This window comes from Petaurus breviceps, unplaced genomic scaffold (assembly GCF_028583685.1).
Source record: "Petaurus breviceps papuanus isolate PSGF00001 unplaced genomic scaffold, PetGlider_PUasm1.0 115, whole genome shotgun sequence".
NCBI lineage: Eukaryota > Metazoa > Chordata > Mammalia > Diprotodontia > Petauridae > Petaurus > Petaurus breviceps.
The window spans coordinates 1,847,509-1,868,761 of NW_027185612.1; the positions used below are offsets into that span (position 1 = coordinate 1,847,509).

Below are 21,253 nucleotides of genomic sequence, written 5' to 3' on the forward strand. Positions count from 1 at the left end.
AAAACAAGGAAAGGCAGCCCCCCTCACAATCAGACTCAGGGGGTAACAACCAGGGGAAAGGTGGGAAGTGGACTTCACAGAAGTAAATCCCCCCTCTTTACCCCCCCCCCGCAGGTTATCAGTATCTCCTAGTTTTTGTAGATACCTTTTCTGTATGGGTGGAAGCCTTCCCTACAAAACATGAAACCACAAGTGCACCCCCAACCAAATTGGGCTTTCTCCCTTTGAAATTATGTATGGATGTCCTCCACCCATCCTCCCAGTAATTAGAGAAGAATTATGAGCTGAGGTAACTAATTCTTCCTTAATTAAGTTCCTACAGGGATTGCAAGAAACACAAGAGAGGATCCTGAAATCAGTTTGAGACATCTTGCCTGTAACACCCACCACAGTCAAAGTGAACTCTATCCCTGCCTGGCTCCACCACTCTCACATGAAATTAGCTGCCCCTGATGAATGGAAGGTGGACCCAGGGCCAGATTTAATCAAACTAAGATTTTCCTATGTTTCCTCACCCAGAAGAGAGCTAACAGACTCAGGAGGAGAGCCTGTAAGACCTTTGTTCCATTTTTCCTTCCCTGACCACCCCTTGGTTTTGGTACAACCTGAGGAGAATAATGATGGGAGTGTGAGTCACCCAAAGCAGCTAAATCTCTGGAGAACCAAAATGAGTTCACCCTCTGCCCTGGTTTCTTTACTAATGCACTTCTATTGTCCTGATGTGAAATGCTTTTTACTTTCCACTCTGTATCAATGGCCTAAGGGAAGGTCTGGGGGCAGGGGCAGGGGGAACCTTGATGAGAGGAGAGGGAGATCATCTTATAGTAGGAGGCCCCCCTCCTCCAAAGATTGCAAGGTCAAAACACTTCCTGACCCAACCGTGGCCCTGACTGTTGGCTTTACATGAATGCAATCCCAAATAAACTCAGTCAAGCTTCCTGGTCAGAGAACCTAGGTATCAGCCCCTGCATGAATAGCTTTCTGTACAATGTCACCAATTATGAGTCAAGAATTTGACTCAAAAAAAAGAAGTGGGGATTGATGTAACCATCATTTTGTGAACCTCCTCCATCTCTCCCATCTTGGGTAAGTTTGCCTAGAAGACCTGCCCAAAACAAAGGCCACTTAGGAGACCTGCCCAAACCTGCCACCTGGAACCCATAGCTCCCCTCCCCCCCACACTTATTCTTGGTTCTCAGAATAAACTTGGGTCTTTCCAGTTGGGCAACAAATGGGTCGTTAGGCAACAAATTGATTGCTATCCTTTGGCTTCTGTATTTTCCCCACTTGCTCATAATAACTGTCAAGTTGTGGTTTCCCCTTGGAAACAGTTATGTTGTGGCTTTTGTCTATATAAGCCCCGATATGCATAAGCATATGTATCTTGGGGCTGCTTGATTTGGGTTGTGTTCACCCCTTGAAGTTGCTGGCTATTAAACTCCACTTAAAATTATTAATGGTCTCACTCACTGATTTCTCGGTACAACAAGCAAATGCAATACTATATACCAAACCTCTGAGAGCTGCCCACTCCTTTGCTGCTCCACTGTTGCCAACTGTGAGTTGGCTCCTTTCATTCCAAGTTAGAAACAAACTGTTCCCACTCAGAGAAGAACTCTAATCTGTTGATATTAATTCTTCTGGTAGTCATTTTGCCTTGGGGTTGCTGTTTTTGTTGAATGTGAATATTTAGTTTGGAGAGCATAAGTCTATGATTAGTCCAGCACTCTGCACCATACACTGACTTCCTCACTCTCATATCCTGTCTGTCTCTTCTCCTTATATATAATATATTATATAATAGCCTATTAAATATCAAAGCTTGCTGCAAAGGGTGCATCCACAAAGTTTTATTGCATTTAGGTAAATGGAAGACAGTGTTGGTAATAAGAAGGTCATGAGATGCACAAGTCTTCAATAGTAAGTGACCATTGCTGTTTCCAACTCCATTCTTCCCAAGGACTCCCTGCCATGTCTGGTAGTCTGAACATACTTTAGTACTTAAGTCACCCAGAATTATAAGCCTGTCATCTTTTGGCACATTAATGGTAAAGTTCTCCAAGCCTTTATAAAATTTTTCTTTGACCTCATCAGGGTTTATCATAATGGGAGCATAGGGGCTGATGATGGAGGCATGCCATTTTCCTTCAAATTGCATTGTCATGAGCCTGTAGTTAACTACTCTTCTATAGGAATACCAGCTTGTTGACTAGATTAGTCTAATTGCAAAACCTACACCAGCTTCACTGAACTCCCTTTCACTGCATTCACTCCAGAAAAATGTGTATGTAGCTCTGACTTCAGTAATCTGACTTTCATTAGTCACCCTTCATTCAGGGCCGCTACTTAGATGTGATACCTGATAAGTTCTCTCACAACAAGAACTGGTAGTCTCAGGTCTACAGGATTTTGTATTGTCTATAAATGTGTGCAGGATCCACATCAGGGACCCAGAGTTTGAGGCAGCAGTGGAGGCTACATGGGTCTGGGCCCACAGGAGGACCTCCTGTTAGCTATTGTGGCTTGGGAAGGGGGGAGGGAGAGCCCTACTACTATTGAAATCCTTGCTCTCCTCCTAGTGATACAGGCCTATAACCAGTGTCATCTTCAGTTCCTCACTCTCATTGTTCATATTTAATCTCATTTTGACCTTCACAACATCTTTTCTATGTGTCCCCTTATCTCCATTCACTAAGTCACCATCCCAGTTTAGAAGCTCACCAATTATCACCTAGACTACTGCAGTAGCCTTCTTAATTGGTTTTCCTATCTTAAGTCTCTTTTCACTTGAATCCATCCCCCTCCAAACTACTAAAGTGATTTTTATAAAATTAAAGTCTATGTCACTCCCCTGCTCAATAAACTCTAGTGGCTCCCTATTGTTTCTGAGATGAAATATAAAATTCTCCGTTTGGTATTAAAAGTTTTTCATATTTTCACCCCTTCCTATCTTTCCTGTGTGCTTTATTCCCTTCCATGCCTCTTCGATCCAACAACACTGATGTATGTGTTTTCCCTCAAACATGACACTCTTATTTCCCACCTCTATGCCTTTGTCCTGGTTATCCTCCATACCTGAAATGTTTTCCCTCTTCACCTCTTAGATTCTTAACTGAGTTTTGCCTCTTAGCTTCTCTGACTTCCTTCAAGATTAAACTCAAATCCCACCTTTTATCTAGTTTGTATATATCTTGTAAGTATCTAGTTATTCACAAGTTGTCTCCACCATTAGGATGTGAGCTCTTTAAGAAGAGAGACTTGGTTGGGATTTTTTGTTTTTGTTTTTGTTTTTGTTTGTTTGTTTGTTTTTTGCCTCTCTTTGTATCCCCAGCATTTAATATAGCATTAGTACATAGTAAACACTTAATAAATGTGTTTGCTGACTGATTGGTTAACAATTGACAGATCCTCTTCACCCTCATATAGTATAATCTTATCATTTTGTTCTTACAACTTTGTTGCTAATACATTCTAATTTTTAAGCTATCTGTCTAGAGTAAGGTCTTATGCCTCTTGTGCTAAACTGGTAATTCTCTTTCCAAGTCTTCCCTACAAATCTCTAATTTATTTTCCAGTCTTTTCTTCTGGGGTTCTTATTTCATTTACACTATGATTTTCTTGACACACTAGAATTCATCAGTGTAGAAAATTTTTGTTCAATTTTTCTAAAATTTATAAGGTATTCTTAATAAGTGCTATCATTTCATAAATAGAAACAAGTGAGCTTAACATTTAATTAATAATTATAATTAAAACGGAAAATTTTCTGATGAAATGCCTCCTTTCCCAATAACTGCAACCTTGTTGAACTCCTTCTGTCCTGACTATACCCTATTTCTACCCTTCACTAGCTTCCTATCTATCAATATTTTCACTTTAGACAATTCACCCTTTTCCTTATCATCAAAGTTGCTTTTCTTTGTGTCTCTGAAATGTCTTTCTCCACAACTTCTCATTCCTTTTGTGATGATTTCTTCCATAAAACTACAGGCCATGAGATCCTACTTATCATTTCTCAGAACCCTTTGGAATCTGCTGTCCTAAAATATAGGACGGATATTAGACCATACAAGTATTTGCCTTCCCAATTACAAAATCTAACCTGGGATAATCTCTTCTTCCAAAGTACCTTTTTTTTTTTTTTTTTGCTTTTTGGAAGGCGGTTGGGGTTAAGTGACTTGCCCAAAGTCACACAGCTAGTGTGTCAAGTGTCCGAGGCCAGATTTGAACTCAGGTCCTCCTGAATCCAGGGCTGGTGCTCTATTCACTGCACCACTTAGCCACCCCCAAAGTACCCATTTTTTTACCGAAGCAACATATGTTTTTTCCTTCTTGGTAAAAATCATATCCAGCCTAGAATTTTTCCTGCTTGTTTGCTCAATGATAGATATGAAGTCAAATTTGCTTCCATGCATGAGGATGTCTACTTTCCCTTGCTTTGTATATTTATTTGTAAACAACTGAGGCCATGGATTTTCTGCTGATTCTTTCTGTCTTCTGTGAATTTCTGGGCATCTCTATTGCTATGCTTCTTTCTATATTGTAGCTATTCTTTATAGTACATAGCTTGATAATTAGACATAGGTAGGTTTTTTTCCCCTCCAACTCTTCTTTTCTTCTTGAAATCCTTTTGATTAGTAAAACTATAAGCAAATATATTCTTCCTAGCTGTTGTTAGTTGTACTCTCCCACTAGCCAAGAGTCTCCTTTTCTTATGTTTTATGGCCAGAAATCCATTCCCATTTTCAGATACCATCTTCTTAATTAGCTATTCATTTTCAGCTTCTACCTGTCTTTGATGGGCAATAATGAGAAAAACACCATCCATGTCCCTTAAGTCTTTAAGCTTTTTCTTCAAAACTTTGTAATATTTCACATTATTTTCTAGTTATTTTCTATCAGCATCATTTGTGCCCAGATGAATCACAAGAGGTCAATGACTTTCACAAATATTGGGTTGTTCTCTGTCCTATCCTGGAAAGACAGTAGACCTCTCATTATTGTTATCAGGTCAACAAGTACCTATCCAAAATGGCATCATCAACCTTTACCACTTATTTCTTCTTCATTGGCCCATTATTAGATGGCCTCTTACCTTACAACACCCATGATAGTACATAATCATCCATGGGAGGACCAGTGATTACTTTTACCTCAGGGGTCCAGCTCCCTCCTCATCCTTTAAGAGCCTCATCACTGTTTCTAAGCTCTAATAGTTCAGTCATTTCTTTCCTTATCCTCAATGACCCTCATTGTTTTCATCCTTAAAATAGCAACAGTAATACCTGAAGTATTTTCTTCACAGGTTGGTATGAAAATCAAATGAAATGGTGAATGTAAAGTTCTCAATGAACCATTATGTGTTAAGTAAATATTAGGTATTTTTAAAATTTTTTTATTTATTTCATTTTTAATTTATGGGATAAAACAAGCTTTTCTATAACATAGCAGAATAGAAAAAAAATGATTGCCCATGAAAGTGCAAACCTATTATGTATAACTTGTTATTCCTTTTAAATATATAATAGTTACCATGTAAATTACTTTTTTTCTTCTCTCTCCTCCCCTCTGCCCTAGAAATGACTACCACTAGACACAAATTACATACATACATATGCTCATATATATATACATATATATATATCATTCAGAAAAGATCAATTTTTACCAATTTTAACCAAATAATGAATACTTATACCAAAACAGTAATCTTTACATTTCTCAAATACAAGGTTATTATATTTATTTGTTGCTGTAAATTTAATATCTACTCTTTTCCATGAATCTAACTTTCTATTTCTTAGCTAGTATGAGATAGCTTTGATACTTCCTACCTTATAATATAGTTTAAGATCTGGTACTACTTCCTTTACACTTAACATTCTTAACTTTTTATTCTTCCAAATGAATTCTGCTATTATTTTTTTCTAATTCATAAAATATTTTTTGTAATTTAATTGCAATGGTATTGAACATATAAATAAGTTTAGGTAAGATTATCATTTTTATTATATTGGTACTGTTTACCCAGTAACAATTACTATTTCTCCAATAATTTAAATCTGATTTTTTTGTATAAAAGTTTTTTTATACTTTTGTTCATATGGTTCCTGGGATTGTTTTGACAGTTGTACTCCCAGGTATTTTATATTCTCTAGAGTTATTTTAAGTGGGATATCTTTTACTGTCTCTTCTTGCAGGGTTTTGTTTGTGATAAATAAGAATGCTAATGCTTTATGTGGATTTACTTTATATAGGGCTACTTTGCTAAAATTATTAATGTTTCAACTAACTTTTTAGTTGAGTCTTTGGAATTTTCCAAGTATATCTTCAGAGAGGATACTGGGAAGATGGCAGAGTAAGTTAGAAAAACTTTTGACTCTCCAAATTTCTTCCATAGAAAAAGAACATAGTCTCAGAGGGAGCTGTGGAAACAAACCAAAGTCTGGGTAAAGCTGTTGCTTTCCTAAGACAAGCTAAGAAGACCCCAGGAAAGATCTGACTTCCTGGGGCACAGGTTCTTCTTGAGTGAAGTACAAAATACCTCTAGGTCAACTCTACATATCAACAGATGAGAAGTCCTGGGAGCAGCTGGGCTTGAATCTCACCAACAGTGTGAGGATCTGATGGTTGAGGAGAACACTGAAGGACCTTCAACTGTTGAGGGACACCAAACACAGCTGTGCTGATCAGACACATCGTGTGTTAGGCTGCCACTCCCAGGGAGAAGGAGTGAGTGCAGTAGCAGAAGGGTGGGGAGTCTGCTAGCTATAGGAATTTGCAGGATAGCAGAGCCCCTGGTTTTAGTTCTAGGGAAAAGAAGACAGCTGTAGTTTGCAGGCAGAGGAGGGACTGTAGGAAGTAAGGTCATTTGTGGGATACCATGACCAGGGGCTCTAACAGTGGCTTAGGAGTGGAAAGGAGAGTCCAAGGTTGGGCCTTGGGACAGACCTTAGTAATAACAGTAAGAAGGACTGAGGCTTGGGTCATTATTCCCCATACCCTGGGACAAAAACTTAATCACACTAATAGCAGCTAAAAAACAAACCAGCAAAAATAAATAAATAAATATGAGTAAGCAAAGGAGAAAGAACCCAACCATATATAACTACTATGGGGATAGAAAAGATCAGAGTTGTAGGAGCAAGCACCCTAGCATACCTAGGATAGCTGCTAGCACAGGTTCTTAGATCTGTTTTTCTAAAGGAAAGCAACTCAAAATAGGTTAACAATCCTACTTTAAGCAAACATATCATTTACCTAGTTCAGGAGAGAAAGTCAGCACCCTGAACTTCAGAGAATACAAACAAGCTACAAGCAGACAAAAAAAAAAATACAGAGAAACAGATCAGTAGACAGGGCTTCCAGCTATCTGATGATTACATCCATACCTAGTTAGTTACCAGAGAGGGAAGCACCAACATCTGGGTTTTGAAAGCTGTGGGGCTCAACAGCTGCCCAGAATCTCATCTTGCAAAATCACACAACTCTTCCCAAAGTGAGCCCCAAAGCAAAACCTCACATCAGGATATATATAGTCTTCTCCTGGGTCAGAGAATGTCACAACCCTCTTGATCCACTGCCCAATCACAAAGTAACAAGGTGTGGGCATTCCTGAAAAACAAGCCTCCCACCACAGGCTCCAGGTGACCACATTCAGCCTATTAGGGGGAAGAGTATATTTTTAAATCAGGAAAGGTTCTCAGATTCACTTCAGCCTATCAAGGGACCAAGGGGCAGGGAAGGTCTTCAGATTCCCATTACAAGGGTTCATAATAACAGAAAGCTAATGGAGCTTTTAAAAGCCACTCCTTTTTCAATGAGAAACATCAAAAGATCCCAAGCACAAAAAAAAAATTTTTAGAAGACCTTAAAAAGGACTTTTAATAAACCAAGTATATTTTCATATCAGCTACAAAACAAGACACTTTTATCACCTCATTCCCTGTTCTGATTTCTTCTGTTTCTTTTTCTTCTCTTACTGCTATTTCTAGGATTTCCAAATCAATTTGATCTTACTGGGAAGGCACCCAGTTTATCCCCATTACAAATAATGCTTGCTGATGCTTTTTAGATAAGTGTTTGGTGGTTTGTTTTTTTTAGCCATTTAAGGAAAAATCCATTTGTACCAATACTTTCAAGTGTTTTTTTTTAATAGAAATGAGTAGTACACTTTATCAAAAACCATTTTCTGACTCTATTGGTATAATCATATGATTTTTTAAACCTTCATTATTGACATAATCGATTGTGTTAGTAGTCTTCCGTATTTTAAACCATCCTTGTATACCTGGTATAAACCCCACCTGGTTATAATATATAATCTTTATAATATCTTATTTTAATCTTTTAGCTAGTATTTTATTTAGGATTTTTGCATCCTTATTCATTAATGAAATTGGTCTATGATGTTCTTTTTCTGTTTTTACCCTTCCTGGTTAAGATATAATCATATTTGCTTCATAAAAGGAGTTTGGCAAGATGTCTTCTGTGCTTATTATTTCAAATAATTTTATTCAATATTGGAATTAGTTGATCTTTTTTTTTAATTAGTTGATGTTTGATAGAGTTCACTTGTAAATCCTTCTGGTGCTGATGCTTTATCCTTAGGGATCTCATTTATGGACTGTTCAATTTCTTTTTCTAAAATAGGTCTATTTAGATATTCTATTTCCTCTTCTGCTAATTTGGGAAATTTATGTCTCTGTAAATATGCTTCCATTTCACTTAAAATGTATTGGCATGTAATAGAAAATGTATTGGCAAATAATTGAACAAAATAACTCCTTACAATTCCTTTAATTTCATCTTCATTAGTGGTATATTTGCCATTTCATCTTTGAAACTACTGATTTGCTTTTCTTCTTTTTTAAAATCAATTAAATGATGTTTTATCTATTTTTATTTGTTTTTCCTATGATCAATTCCTAGTTTATTAATTCAATAAGTTTTTTACACTCTTTGCTACTCATCTCACCTTTAAGTTTTAGGATTTCCAATTCAGTGTTTAATTGGAAAATTTTAGCTTGTTCTTTTTCTAGTTTTTTTTAATTGTGTACCCAATTCTTTGGTCTGCTCTTTTTTTTTTTTTAAGCAATTGGGGTTAAGTAACTTGCTCAAGGTTACACAGCCAGTTATTATTTCTGGGTGTGGTGCTGAGCATCCGAGCCCGGATTTGATCCAGGTCATCCCGACACTGGAGCCGGTGCTCTTACTCGCTGAGCCACCTGGCCGCCCCTAAGCAATTGGGGTTAAGTAACTTGCTCAAGGTTACACAGCCAGGTGTTTCTGGGTGGGTGCTAAGTGTCTGAGCCCAGGATTCGATCTCCAGGTGTTCTCAACACTGGAGCCAGTGCTCTTACTCACTGTGCTACCTGGCCGCCCCTCATTGGTCTGCTCTTTAACTGTTTTAAAGATGTAAGTATTTAGAGCCATAAATTTTCTTCTGATTACTGCTTTTTCTGTGTCCCATAGGTTTTGATATGATGTTTCATTATCATTCTCTTTAATAAAATTATTGTTTCTATGATTTGTTCTTTAACCCATCCATTCTTTAAGGCTAGGTTGTTTTAATCCATGTTTCTGTGATCCCTCATGAAATATCATTTTTACTGCATTTTAATCTAAAAAGGATACTTTTAATATTTCTGCTTTTCTGCTTTCAAGTATAAAAATTTTATTTACTAATATATGGTCAGTATTTCCAAGAGTACCATGAATGCTGAGGAAAAGCTAATATTTTTAAAATATGAAGATATCAAGAACTTCAGAGCAAAACTTAGGTTATACACACACACCCACGTGTATGTGTGTGTGTGTGTATTCTCTCTTTTCCCCTCCACCTTGTATATCTACAGTTATAGCTTCAGTCCTAGACCATGAGAACTCCTGCCCAGACAGAAAACACTAAGACTTTACCAGATTTTCTACCAGCAAAGCAATGATTTTTATTTCTTTTCAATTGAATCTAATTACAAAGGCAGGAGAGGAAGTTGAGTCATTTGAGCAGATTTTCATTGAGAGCTGGAATAGTTTGCTGATTAATCTTCAGGTAATGAGTTAAGTCATTTATTTGGAGCCCCTAAATCACACAAAGCATGTAAATTAATCTTCCAAACAAAATCTTTCTCTAATATTTGAAGCAAAAATTTTTTTCTTGGACAATACTGGTCTAATTCATACTGAAAAAAATTCATGCAGTTAGATCTTTCATCAAACAAAGCAGTAAAATCATTTTATAACATAGATGCCAACATGATTTGTAATATTTAATCAATGCATCTAATACAAGTATTTACTGTGTATAGGTCTTGGGCTGGGGACTAGGAAATATGTAAATATGAATCCCTCCTCTCATGGAGTTTATAATGACAGAGAGGGACAAAATATAGGCACAGGGATAACTATACTATACAACACAGCATATTAAGTACATGAGAGACACACAAATAAAGAGCAATGTGAGGTCTAAGGAGAAAAATATCTTTTCTGAATGGGAAGATTAGGGAGGATGTGGAGGAGATGACATTAGAGGCCAATCTTGACGGATGATTAGGTTTTCAACCACTAGATAAGATGGAGGAGGATATTAGGACTGGGGAACAAGTAAGCAAAGGCACAGAGGTTAGAGGGTACAGCACATCAACAGGGAAGGACAAGGAGTCTAATATATCTAGAACTGAGAGTGTGTGAAAGAGGGGTCATATGAAATGAGACTGGAAAGGGAGAGGGATACCAGATTTCAGAGTGACTGAAGTGTCAAAGGGACTAGGTTAGTCTCTATTCATTAGATAACACATTTGCTGTAGAGAGGCTTCCTTTGGTATAAGGGTTGTATTAGATGATTTTTTACTGTCCCTTCCACCTCTAACATTCTGTAATGTTGTGAGTTTCTGAAGGGTTTTGAGAAGAAGCACATGATCAAATTTGTATCCTTTCTACCTGTGCGACCTTCAGAAAGTCGGTCAGTTAATGAACATTTATTAAGTGCCTACTCTATACTATGCTAAAAGCTGGGGATACAAAGAAATATGAAAGGCAGTCCCCATTCTCAAAAAGCTCACAGTCATACGGAGGAGACAGTATGCAAACAACTATACACAAACAAGGTATATACAGGATAAGTTGGAAATAATCAGGAGAGGGAAGGCACTAGAATTAAAGGGGACCAGGAAAGGCCCCTGTAGGAGGAAAGAGTTTAGCTTGGATTTGGAGGAAGCCAGTGAAGCTAAGAGGCAGAGATGAGGAAGGAGAGCATTCCAGGCATGGGTGAGAGCCAGTGAAAATAACCGAAGTTGGGCATTCGAGGAACAGCAAGAAGAACAGTGGTACTGAATCACAGAGTACATGAGAGGCAGTGGTGGGGTATGGCATGGAAGAAGACTGGAAAAGGAGGGACAGGTTATAAGTCTGAAATGCCTTTGGTCATGGAGGTGATTGGGAGCCTCCAGCAAAGTTGATTGAGTGGGGGCAGAGGGAGTGACATGATCATACACGTGCTTTAAAAAGTGCTCTTTGATAATACTTAGTGGAGGATGAATTGCAGTGGGGGAGGGGAAGGGGAAGAGATTGGTGGCAGTGAGGTCTCTTAGGGCCTCCGTTTCCTTAACCATAAAATGAGAAAGGTTGGTCCAGATGACTTTGAAAGTCCCTTCCACCTCTAAATCTCTGATTCAATGATTTATGGCCATTGCAATAGCCTGTATGGGTGATATCAGGATGGTGACTCTAGGAAGAAAGGAGGGGAAAGATGAGAGAGATATTTTGGAGGTCAAATTGACAGCTCAGAGCTTGGACAGTTCAGGTAAATAAGAAGAGAAAAGTTAGAGAAAATCCCAAAGTTTCAAATATCAGGAACCGGATAAAAGTCAGGGAAACCGTGTAGAAAACATTCCGTGATAGTGACACTGAGAAGGACCTCTTCCAATAATTACTATTAGGAGCCACCTTAGAAAACTACTCAGGCTTTTTGAGAAGTCAATGTGACAGTTATAATGACAAGAAAAACCAAGGCAAAAAACAAAAGACATAAACAGATTTTCTGGTTGGAAGAAACCCATTTTTGGACCCTCAAAAATGCCTGGACAATACAGTTAGCCTCATCTTCTCTTAGGTCCAGTGTCTGCTTCTGAATTTGGAATTTCACATTTTGTAGGTAGTTTTGATAGCTTTCTTTACTGTTTAATGTCTGGAAGGAATCAGGATTCAAGTAAAGGGAATTTCTGTAATATCTGCCTTCATTCTCTTCCTCCATCCCCTGAATCACAAGCATCAGCTCTGCTACCTGGGCCCTCTGTTCCTCCCCAGTGGCCCGATTGTTGAATGCACAGAATCGCCTGCCACACTCTCGGATCCCCCGCTGTAGGTCTGTGTTAGTGGTATTTGTCACATAATCCTCTAGAGATTCTCCTAAATCTTCTTTACGAGTGAAAAGCATAACTAGGTGCCTCATGGCTTCTACCCCAAAGATTTTCTTCACCTTCCTCAGGGCCTCCTTATCCTTTGCAGTGTAGCGGCCAATCTGTGTCACTAAGACTAATACGTGAGGACCTGGAGAGGAGAGAAGGTAACACTCCCCAATTTCCTTGTACATCTCTTCAGTCCAGGCACCTGGCTCACAGATGGCAGGAGTATCAATCACTGATATGCTTCTTCCATTCCACATCCCAGTCTCCATCTGACACTTCTTGGTCACTGCCTGGGATCCAAGCTTGGACTCAAATACTCTCTGCCCAAGGATAGTATTTCCTGTAGCACTTCTCCCACCTCCTGTTTTCCCCACCAGGATAATCCTCAAAGGCTCAGAGTTTTCATGGGAGTCATGGCCTTCTGCAAGAGAAAGTATTTCTCAGTAATGACACATCCCAACAAGTCCTATCAGATCCCATCAAATATCTTTGGTTGGTGCTATTCTCTAACATTACTTATCTTAAACTATAAGCAGTTAGAGAGTAGGAGCCAGGACTATCTTCAGATTTCTCTCTGTATGGTGGATACCCTAGGAATTTACACAGATACAATACTTTGGGAGGAGGTGAGGTATGACAATCAATCAACATTGTACTTTTTGTGTCCCCTTTTCTACCTAGCCATTATATTTGGGCCCTTCTCTCTCATTCTCCAAGAGTCAGGGGACATGGTAGGTAATGAACAAGCAAATGAAAAGAATGGATAAAGAGATTATCAAAGTGTTTCTAGAGACCTCAATGGACCAACATTTTGCCTGTGCACCCATGGGTGCCCACCTGGGATTTTCCTCCTAAGCATTATCCCATGACGTGATTCCTTTGCATTATTTTTTTTCCTGTCCTAGGTCATATCTCTTCAGGGCCTTGCCCTCTGTTTTCTGTGGTGATAATTAGGTACCTAAGAGATTAGCATTTGCTAAGGTGCTATTTAATTAATGAGTGATTCATTCCATTCTATCATACTCCACTCAACAAACATTTGCAGAGCAGCACTATATACATGGTCCAATGGTAGATACGGTTTAATAAGAGTCCAGCTCTCAATGGTGACTCCAGTCTAGCAGGGAATAAGTGAACACTGATAACTATAATATCAAACAAAACATGATGCTTCACAACAGATTACTAGGGAAGTACTATGAGAGCTCAGAGACTGTAGACATTATTGCTATCTTGGGTCAGAGAAGACTTTATGAAGGGGGAAGCACATCTGAACCCTACCTTAGAGGGTGGGTAGGATTTTACCCCTTTGGGGCATTTACATTTTGATGGGTATCCTTACCTTAGCTCAAAGGAATAAATTTCAAGCATGCTGGCAGGCCAATGACATTTATGGGCAGACAGAAGCTTTCTTCTGAGGTTGTCAGACCGTACCACACAGACGGTCACCTTCTCTGCCTATAGGTCCTACCCTACTCTATTTCTGTGACTGCAGCTGATCATTCACCAGGGAAAAGACGGTGCACAGCCCTGTTCCACTGTTTCTATATGTCTAAGGAGTACACTGGGATTAATAACACTGTCTCCTTACCCACATCAACATCTCCATCTTTTGCTTTCTTTACCTTCTGCTTTCCTTTCTAGAAAAAAAGGGAAAAAAGTACTCGTTATGCAGCATATTAGAGCTAGAAAGAATCTTTGAAATCACCTAATCCCATCCATTCACTTAATACAGAAGGAATTGTGGCATTCAATTTGGGAGTAATTATTCCAAAAGAGTGATTCTCACTGGTGAAAAACACAGAGGCTGATTTTCAGGGTAAAATTAAGCAGAGAAGCTCAGAAGACACAATTCAACATCATTTTTGTTCTCAGTCAGTAACCCAGCAGAAGGATTATTTAACTAAGACTTTCCTTTATCTTCCTCCCACCCCAGAGAAGCTGTGAACCTGAGAAGGTGGTTCACCCAGGGTCAGTTCTTTTCATAGCAGGGAAACGGGTCAGTCAACAAGGAATTTTTAAAGTAACTACTACAGATTGGACTGAGGCAGGATCTGAAAGCAGATCAACAGGCAACCCAGCAACTCCTGTGGATGTGGATGAAAGGTTTGCACAGTTGTGTTTCTTTAGATCATTTGAAGAGTTGAGCATTCCCAGAAGACAAGGAAAGTAAATATGCTCCCCAAAGACAAATAGAAATGATTTTTGGATCCATGGGGGATTGGGCTGTATGGGAAGGGGGATGAAGATGGTGAAACTACCCAAGATAGTGAAGTGACTGTTACCAGCCAGAGTCCATCATAGGGGTATATGTTGGGGGTGACAATGCTGAAAATAAAGCAAGGGGTAAGAAAGAGGGCTGTCTAACACAAACTTTGATGCCTCCACAATTTCCCCAAGAATCAGCCCTACTAAGTAAAGAGCTGGGCCTAGGAGAAGGCAAAATAGGTAATTGCCTAGCATAGGATAAGGGACAGGGCTGTTGATAGACAAGAGCCTCATTATAATTTTTTAAAATAAATTCATGCATTTTTGTGCCAGAAAATTGTGTGGCTCTAGGTTTTTATGTTGCAATATGCCAAAGTGTATGTTTTACAGTAAAATACCACACAAAGACCATTATTTTTATAACTTTTTATAACTTGCCTTGAGAGCATAGATGACTTTTCACAATTCCTTTGGGAGCTTGTCTCAACCCTTTAAGCATGCTCCATACATACCTCTTACTTGTCAGATTTTAAGGTGTGAGACATTTATGAATGAGGGAGGAATTCACCAGATTCTCAAGAATACCCAAGGGGCATTGTAGTATTTACCTGTGGAGTTTTTCCCAAGAATTGGTAGCTGGCCATTTCTTCTAAGAGTGGGAACCGTAAACCAGTGTTCTCTGAAAATAAAACACAAGTAGAAAGAATATCAAAAAAGAAAATAATTCTCGAATCATAACTATATTATCCAATTTTACGAGTGTCTCCTGGTCATTCTCTTTAAAGACATCTCTGCTTCTCCATCTAAATTATCAACACTTTAGCAAAGGTCCTCATCACCTCACATCTGGTACCTTCATGTTGCTGCTAGCCAACCCAAGGCTTATCACTATCCTGGGAATAGGATGTCTTGGAAGGAGTGGAGGATTGAGTAGCTATTCGTCTGACCCAGAGAACAGCAGTATCAGCCACTTTGAAGCAATCTCTTAAATAAAGATGATGTTTCACCTTGGTTTTTTTTATCTCTTCCCACTCCCTCCCAAAGAGAATTCTCTTGCTTGTCCTTCCACAAGCAAAAATAAAAGACTCATAATCTTCTACTCCAATTCTAGCTCCTACTATCATGATAGTTTTGAATTCTGTCTCCATTTTCCAAATCTGTGAGGCCCAAAACCACCAAGACATTTCTAAAATCCTTTGTCTACTTCAATCCCATTGTTAGCTTCCAGCAAAAAGAACTTTTCAACAGAATGGTTTGGAAAATACTGAATTCTCTGTCACTGAAAGTGGTCAACTAGAGGTTGGACGACCATCCACAAAGTGGGTTGCAGAAGTGGTGCCTGATTTTTGCAGGATATTGGATAAGGCAAACTCAGTACATTCCAGCTCTAAGATCTGGTGACTATAATTTGATGCTACCTTCTCATTATAAAATCAAGAAAAGGTAATTAATTATCTCTATGCCTTTATATGAGAGAGAATAATTAAGGTTTCCCTTGAACCACAATATAGTTCTTCTACTGACCTAATGTGGTATCAAAAATTTTTGTTTTTGGAATCCTTTCCTTAAGTCAGGACACTGTCATCAAATAATCCCTGTTAAAAAATATGATCAGGGAAAGTTCATTAAATAGTATAATACGCTGAAGGCCTGCTGGGGCTCATTATGGATGGGTGATGCTGCCAACAATGGAGAACAATGGCATGTGCCCTGAATTTGGAGTCAGAAAGCTAAGGTTTCCATCTCAACCCTGCTGTTTCTTGGCTCTGCAGGCTTTTACAACTCCCTGTATGTCACTGGCCTCGTTTCCTCATCTGTAAAATAAGGGGATTATATGACATATTCTCTAGAGGTTCCTTTCAGGTCTAAAGCTTGTGCTCAACTGAGATCACTTGTTGACATTAAACCTCCATCCTAATGTCCATTAATAGAGTTACAAAAAAGGGAGAAGAAAAGGGATATTTCTTTATCATAATTACAAAAAAAAAAAAGGTGCAATGGAAGCCTGGTCCATGAGGCCTAGTCCTTAGAATTTGCACATGATTCCCTACCTGATTTCAACCAACCCATGAATCTTTGGGGAGACTTCTTGGCCATGAGTAAATAAGAGACTGGTGCCATGTGGTGCTGAAATCTCATGGGGGGAGGGGAGGTCTAGGAACTGGAAGGACTAATGACTGAAGAGAGGCTAAGCCTGAAATGAGTGGTCTCACACAGGGCCCTTCATGCCCTTCTCTCTCTCCAGCCACTTCTGAGCAAGGAGGAGCTGCCATGGACCTGAGTGGGGAAGAGAAGGGGAAGCAGTTTTGGCTACCTCATTCCTCTCCCATGTGTCCCTGGGGTTGACACCTATTCCTTTTCTGTTTATTCTATTCTGATCTTCAGTATATGAGTATCCTGAGAGGTAAGCACCCAGGGGACAAGGAGACCAGGAAATTCATCAAGCCCTCTGAGTTTTCATCCACCACTGCAGTCTAGAGTCAGCAACAACTGAGTCCAGTAAGGAACCATGGCAGCCAATAGGAAACCTGATCAACCCAGTCTAGCAGTGGAATGACTGGGCAGCTGAGACAATGAGTCCTGCAAGGAGCTTGCTCAGTCAAACAAGGGAGTGGTTCTTCCCTCAATCATGTCATAGGGCAAACTGTACTTGGTGAGGACCCTTTGGAAGGAAAACAGGACTCTCAGAACAAGGGGCACCCTAGGCCACAGGTGTTCCTTATGTAGGTGCCTCTGTACCTGTGCTTCAGGTTTGAGCCTAGTATTCCCAGGGACCAAGTGTGTGCAGAGGGGAGTCTGTTCCTGAGTTGGAGGGGGAGGGACATTTGTGTCATTTCAGGCCATGCTATACCTTCTTGGTAAATATCCTTCGAAATTCCTAGTTGATATCATTGGATTAACTGATATGAGAGTGAGTGAGGCACACCAGATTGGAGCTCATAAGTGACAATATAAGAAACGCACTTCCTCAGGATTACTCCTGGAATCCTGAGATGAGAGAAGTTATCAGCCTCCCCCCCTGAGGACCCAGGCTGTAGTTTCAGCAGAGATTGGGAGAGAGAGGCCAGACATAGGGAGCTACACAGGCAAAAGGAAAGAAATTTGTTACATGATTACTATCTGTGGCTTCCCCTATCCTCACCTTCCTTGTTTGCTAACGGAAATAACTTTCATTTTGCTAGGTTCCCTACTATGCTAAGAGGATGTAGTCAGTGGAAATAACAGCTCAAGTCACAGTTCAGTTTCAAACATTTATAATTCTACCTCTGTTCCAGAAGGATCTTCTCCCTACAGTGGGCAAACTAGTGCATCTCTCTCTCTCTCTCTCTCTCTCTCTCTCTCTCTCTCTCTCTCTCTCTCTCTCTCGGAATATTAGTTCATAATATTAATAATAATAATATGTGCATCAGAAGAATTTAGTATAAAGCTTTCCCAAAAATCTCTGATTCTAGATGTATGGATTTTATCTGGGTAAAAGATTTTAACGGTTGGGGGGGCGGCGGGGGAGAGGAAAGAGCCAAGATGGCAAAGTAGAAGCACAAACTTGGAGTGGGTTCCAGCTCCAAACAATTTCAATACTTGTAAAAATAAATGCCTCTAAACAAATTTTAAAGCTACAAAACCCACAAAAAGACAGAGAGAAACATATCTCCCACTGAAGACAGCCGGCAGGCCAATGAGAAAGGTCTATCACAGCATGTTAGGAGCCGATCACAGACTCACAGGAGTCTTGCAGTTCCAGTCCCAGGGAGGCCCCAACCAGCAGCAGCCAGAGTAGACTTCAGGAGAGTGAATAACCAGCAGCTGTGGTGGCTTCCAGATTTCTCAACCCATAAATGCCAAAGACAAAGTAAAAAGCCAGTGTGGAACTTGGTTGGGACATGGGGGAGAGAAGAGCATGGTCCGGCTGCTGCCCCAGGGGCGAGAAGCAGTGGAGGCATGGCGGCTGCCCTGTGTGACTGCCTCAGGAGCTCCTGGCCTGCAAATTGTAGGGTGACCAAGCAACCATTCAGAGAGTAATGGCTTTTGCTTTAACCTGCTTGGATCTGGATCATAGTCTTGGGTGGTGGTCCTGGGGTGTGTGACCAGTGAGCCAGAACTTGTGGGGTCTGTAGAGGCAGTGCCCTCCTAATAGCTCCAGCACCTGCAAAAACCTGAGCGATTTGGGACAAAGCTCTCTCCATTCTGGAAGCAGAGTTCTACCATGCAAAGAGGTCAAGGGTCAAGTAATTGGCTGGCAATATAAGCAAGCACAGGAAGCACAAACAAACCATAGAATCCTTTTTTGGGGACAAAAAGGATCAAGGCATGGAGTGGGAGGAAGACGATGAAGTCAGAACTCCTGCATCAGAAGTCTCCAAGAAAAATATGAATTGGTTACAGGCCATGGAGGAGCTCAAGAAGGATTTTGAAAATCAAGTAAGAGAAGTGGAAGAAATATTGGGAAGAAAAATGAGAATAATGCAGGAAAATCATGAAAAGTGAGTCAACAGCCTGCTAAAGGAGACCCAAAAATACACTGAAGAAAATAATACCTTAAAAAGTAGACTAACTCAAATGGCAAAAGAGGCCCAAAAAGCCAATGAGGAGAAGAATGCATTAAAAAACTAAATTTGTCAGATGGAAAAGGAATTTCAAAAACTCACTGAAGAGACTAACTCCTTCAAAATTTGATTGGAGCAATTAGAAGCTAATGACTTTATGAGAAATCAAGATAGTATAAAACAGATCCAAAAAAATGAAAAAATAGAAGGCAATGTGAAATATCTCATTGGAAAAACCACCGACCTGGAAAATTGATCCAGGAGAGATCATTTAAAAATTATTGGACTACCTGAAAGCCATGATCAAAAAAAGATACCAGACACCATCTTTCAAGAAATTATCAAGCAAAACTGCACTGATATTCTAGAACCAGAGGGCAAAATAGAAATTGAAAGAATTCACCAATCACCTCTTGAAAAAGATCCCAAAAAGAAAACACTTAGGAATATTATAGCCAAATTCCAGAATTCCCAGGTCAAGGAGAAAATACTGCAAGCCATCAGAAAGAAACAATTTGAGTATTGTGGAAGCACAATAAGGATAACACAAGACCTAGCAGCTTCTACATTAAGGAATCAAAGGGCTTGGAATATGATATTCAGGAGGTAAAAGGAGGTAGGACTAAAACCAAGAATCACCTACCCAGCAAAAGTGAGTATAATGCTTCAGGAGGAAATATGGTCATTCAATAAAACTGAGGATTTTCAAGCATTCTTGATGAAAAAACCAGAGCTGAACAGAAATTTTGACTTTAAATACAAGAAGAAGAGAAGCATGAGAAGGTAAACAGGAAAAAGAAATCATAAGGAACTCATTAAAGTTGAACTATTCACATACCTACATGGAAAAATGATAATTGTAACTCATAATACTTTTTTTTCAGTATGAGGATAGTTGAAGGGAATATATATGTGTGTGTGTATGTATGTTTATATAGGAGGGTGTATGTGTGTTCAAATACATATGTGAGTGTGTGTATATATGTGTACATGTATACATAGACAAAGGGCACAGGATGAGTTGAATAGGAAGGGATGATATCTAAAAAGTAAAATTAAAAGGTGTGATAGTAATGGCAATTAAAGATTCCCCTGTATTGGCTTGGTTTTCAAATTGATTGTGTTAAAACCCAGAGCTTGTTAATCCCACCTGTGGGATGGACTTGTTGATGTGAAAAGAAAGTCCTGAACTGGGAGGAGCTGGATTTGGAGTAGATTTGGAGAGACAAGAGAGAGGCGGAAGATCTTTTTGGAAGCAGCACCTCGTGGAGAGAGAGAGAGAGACTAAGAGAATTGCTGGTGGCCACTTTGAATTGCCCTGGACTTTTGAGACCTGCCCCCTGAGCTGCCAGGGACTGAGGAGACATGGCTGTTTTGCTGGTACTTTGTCTGTCTGTTTTGATGTTATTTGGCCAGATTTGTCCACTGGTGAAAGACAGTCCTTTTGTTGAAGAAGTCCTGGAACCTGGCTGTTCACTAAGAAGCCCTGAGACTGTCCTGCAGACAGAGTGAATACTGTCCACTGGTGAAGGACAGTGCTGTTGTTGCAGGGGTCTGGAGACTGTCCTGCAGACAGAATGAATACTGTCCACTGGTGAAGGACAGTGCTGTTGTTGCAGGGGTCTGGAGACTGTCCTGCAGACAGAATGAATACTGTCCACTGGTGAAGGACAGTGCTGTTGTTGCAGGGGTCTGGGAGCCTTTCTGTTGGTTCAGAAGCCCTGAAGAAGGATTTTCTTGTTGTATGTTTACAGAAATCCTGGGAGAGGGCTTTGCTAATGTGTTCAGGGGTTCTAGGGCTGTTCTACAGACAGAGGATAAATTCATGAAGGGATTGGCAATGTATCTTATGGCCTTGCTAAGCCTTGTCTCCCCAGGAACTAAGATTGCTGAGAACTTGCCTCATGTCAAGATGAAGAAAAGACTTCCATTTGGGTATTAAGTGCTGTGTTTAAACTTGATGTAACTCTGGGGTAGATTCAATTGTGATCCAGGGGTGGGGAACTTTTGACCTTTTTGTGTTCTATGGTTGAGCAAATGAATGTATTTTACTTATGTTTGGAAACTAATCTCCATTTGAGAAGAGGGGCTTTG

At 39.7% G+C, this 21,253-nt stretch overlaps 1 protein-coding gene across 1 annotated transcript in view; it reads right to left on the reverse strand.

Moving 5' to 3' along the window:
* Window positions 1-9,948: 9,948 nt before the first annotated feature.
* Window positions 9,949-21,253, reverse strand: part of LOC138158618 (uncharacterized) — a 38,146-nt gene continuing 26,841 nt past the window's right edge. Inside the window, exons 7-9 of the mRNA XM_069084717.1 lie at window positions 15,224-15,294; window positions 13,999-14,047; window positions 9,949-12,828 (exon numbers count right to left, since the gene is read on the reverse strand). Of these exons, the coding sequence (XP_068940818.1) occupies window positions 11,960-12,828; window positions 13,999-14,047; window positions 15,224-15,294 (989 nt within the window). The 3' untranslated portion in view covers window positions 9,949-11,959. The remainder of the gene's footprint in view (window positions 12,829-13,998; window positions 14,048-15,223; window positions 15,295-21,253) is intronic.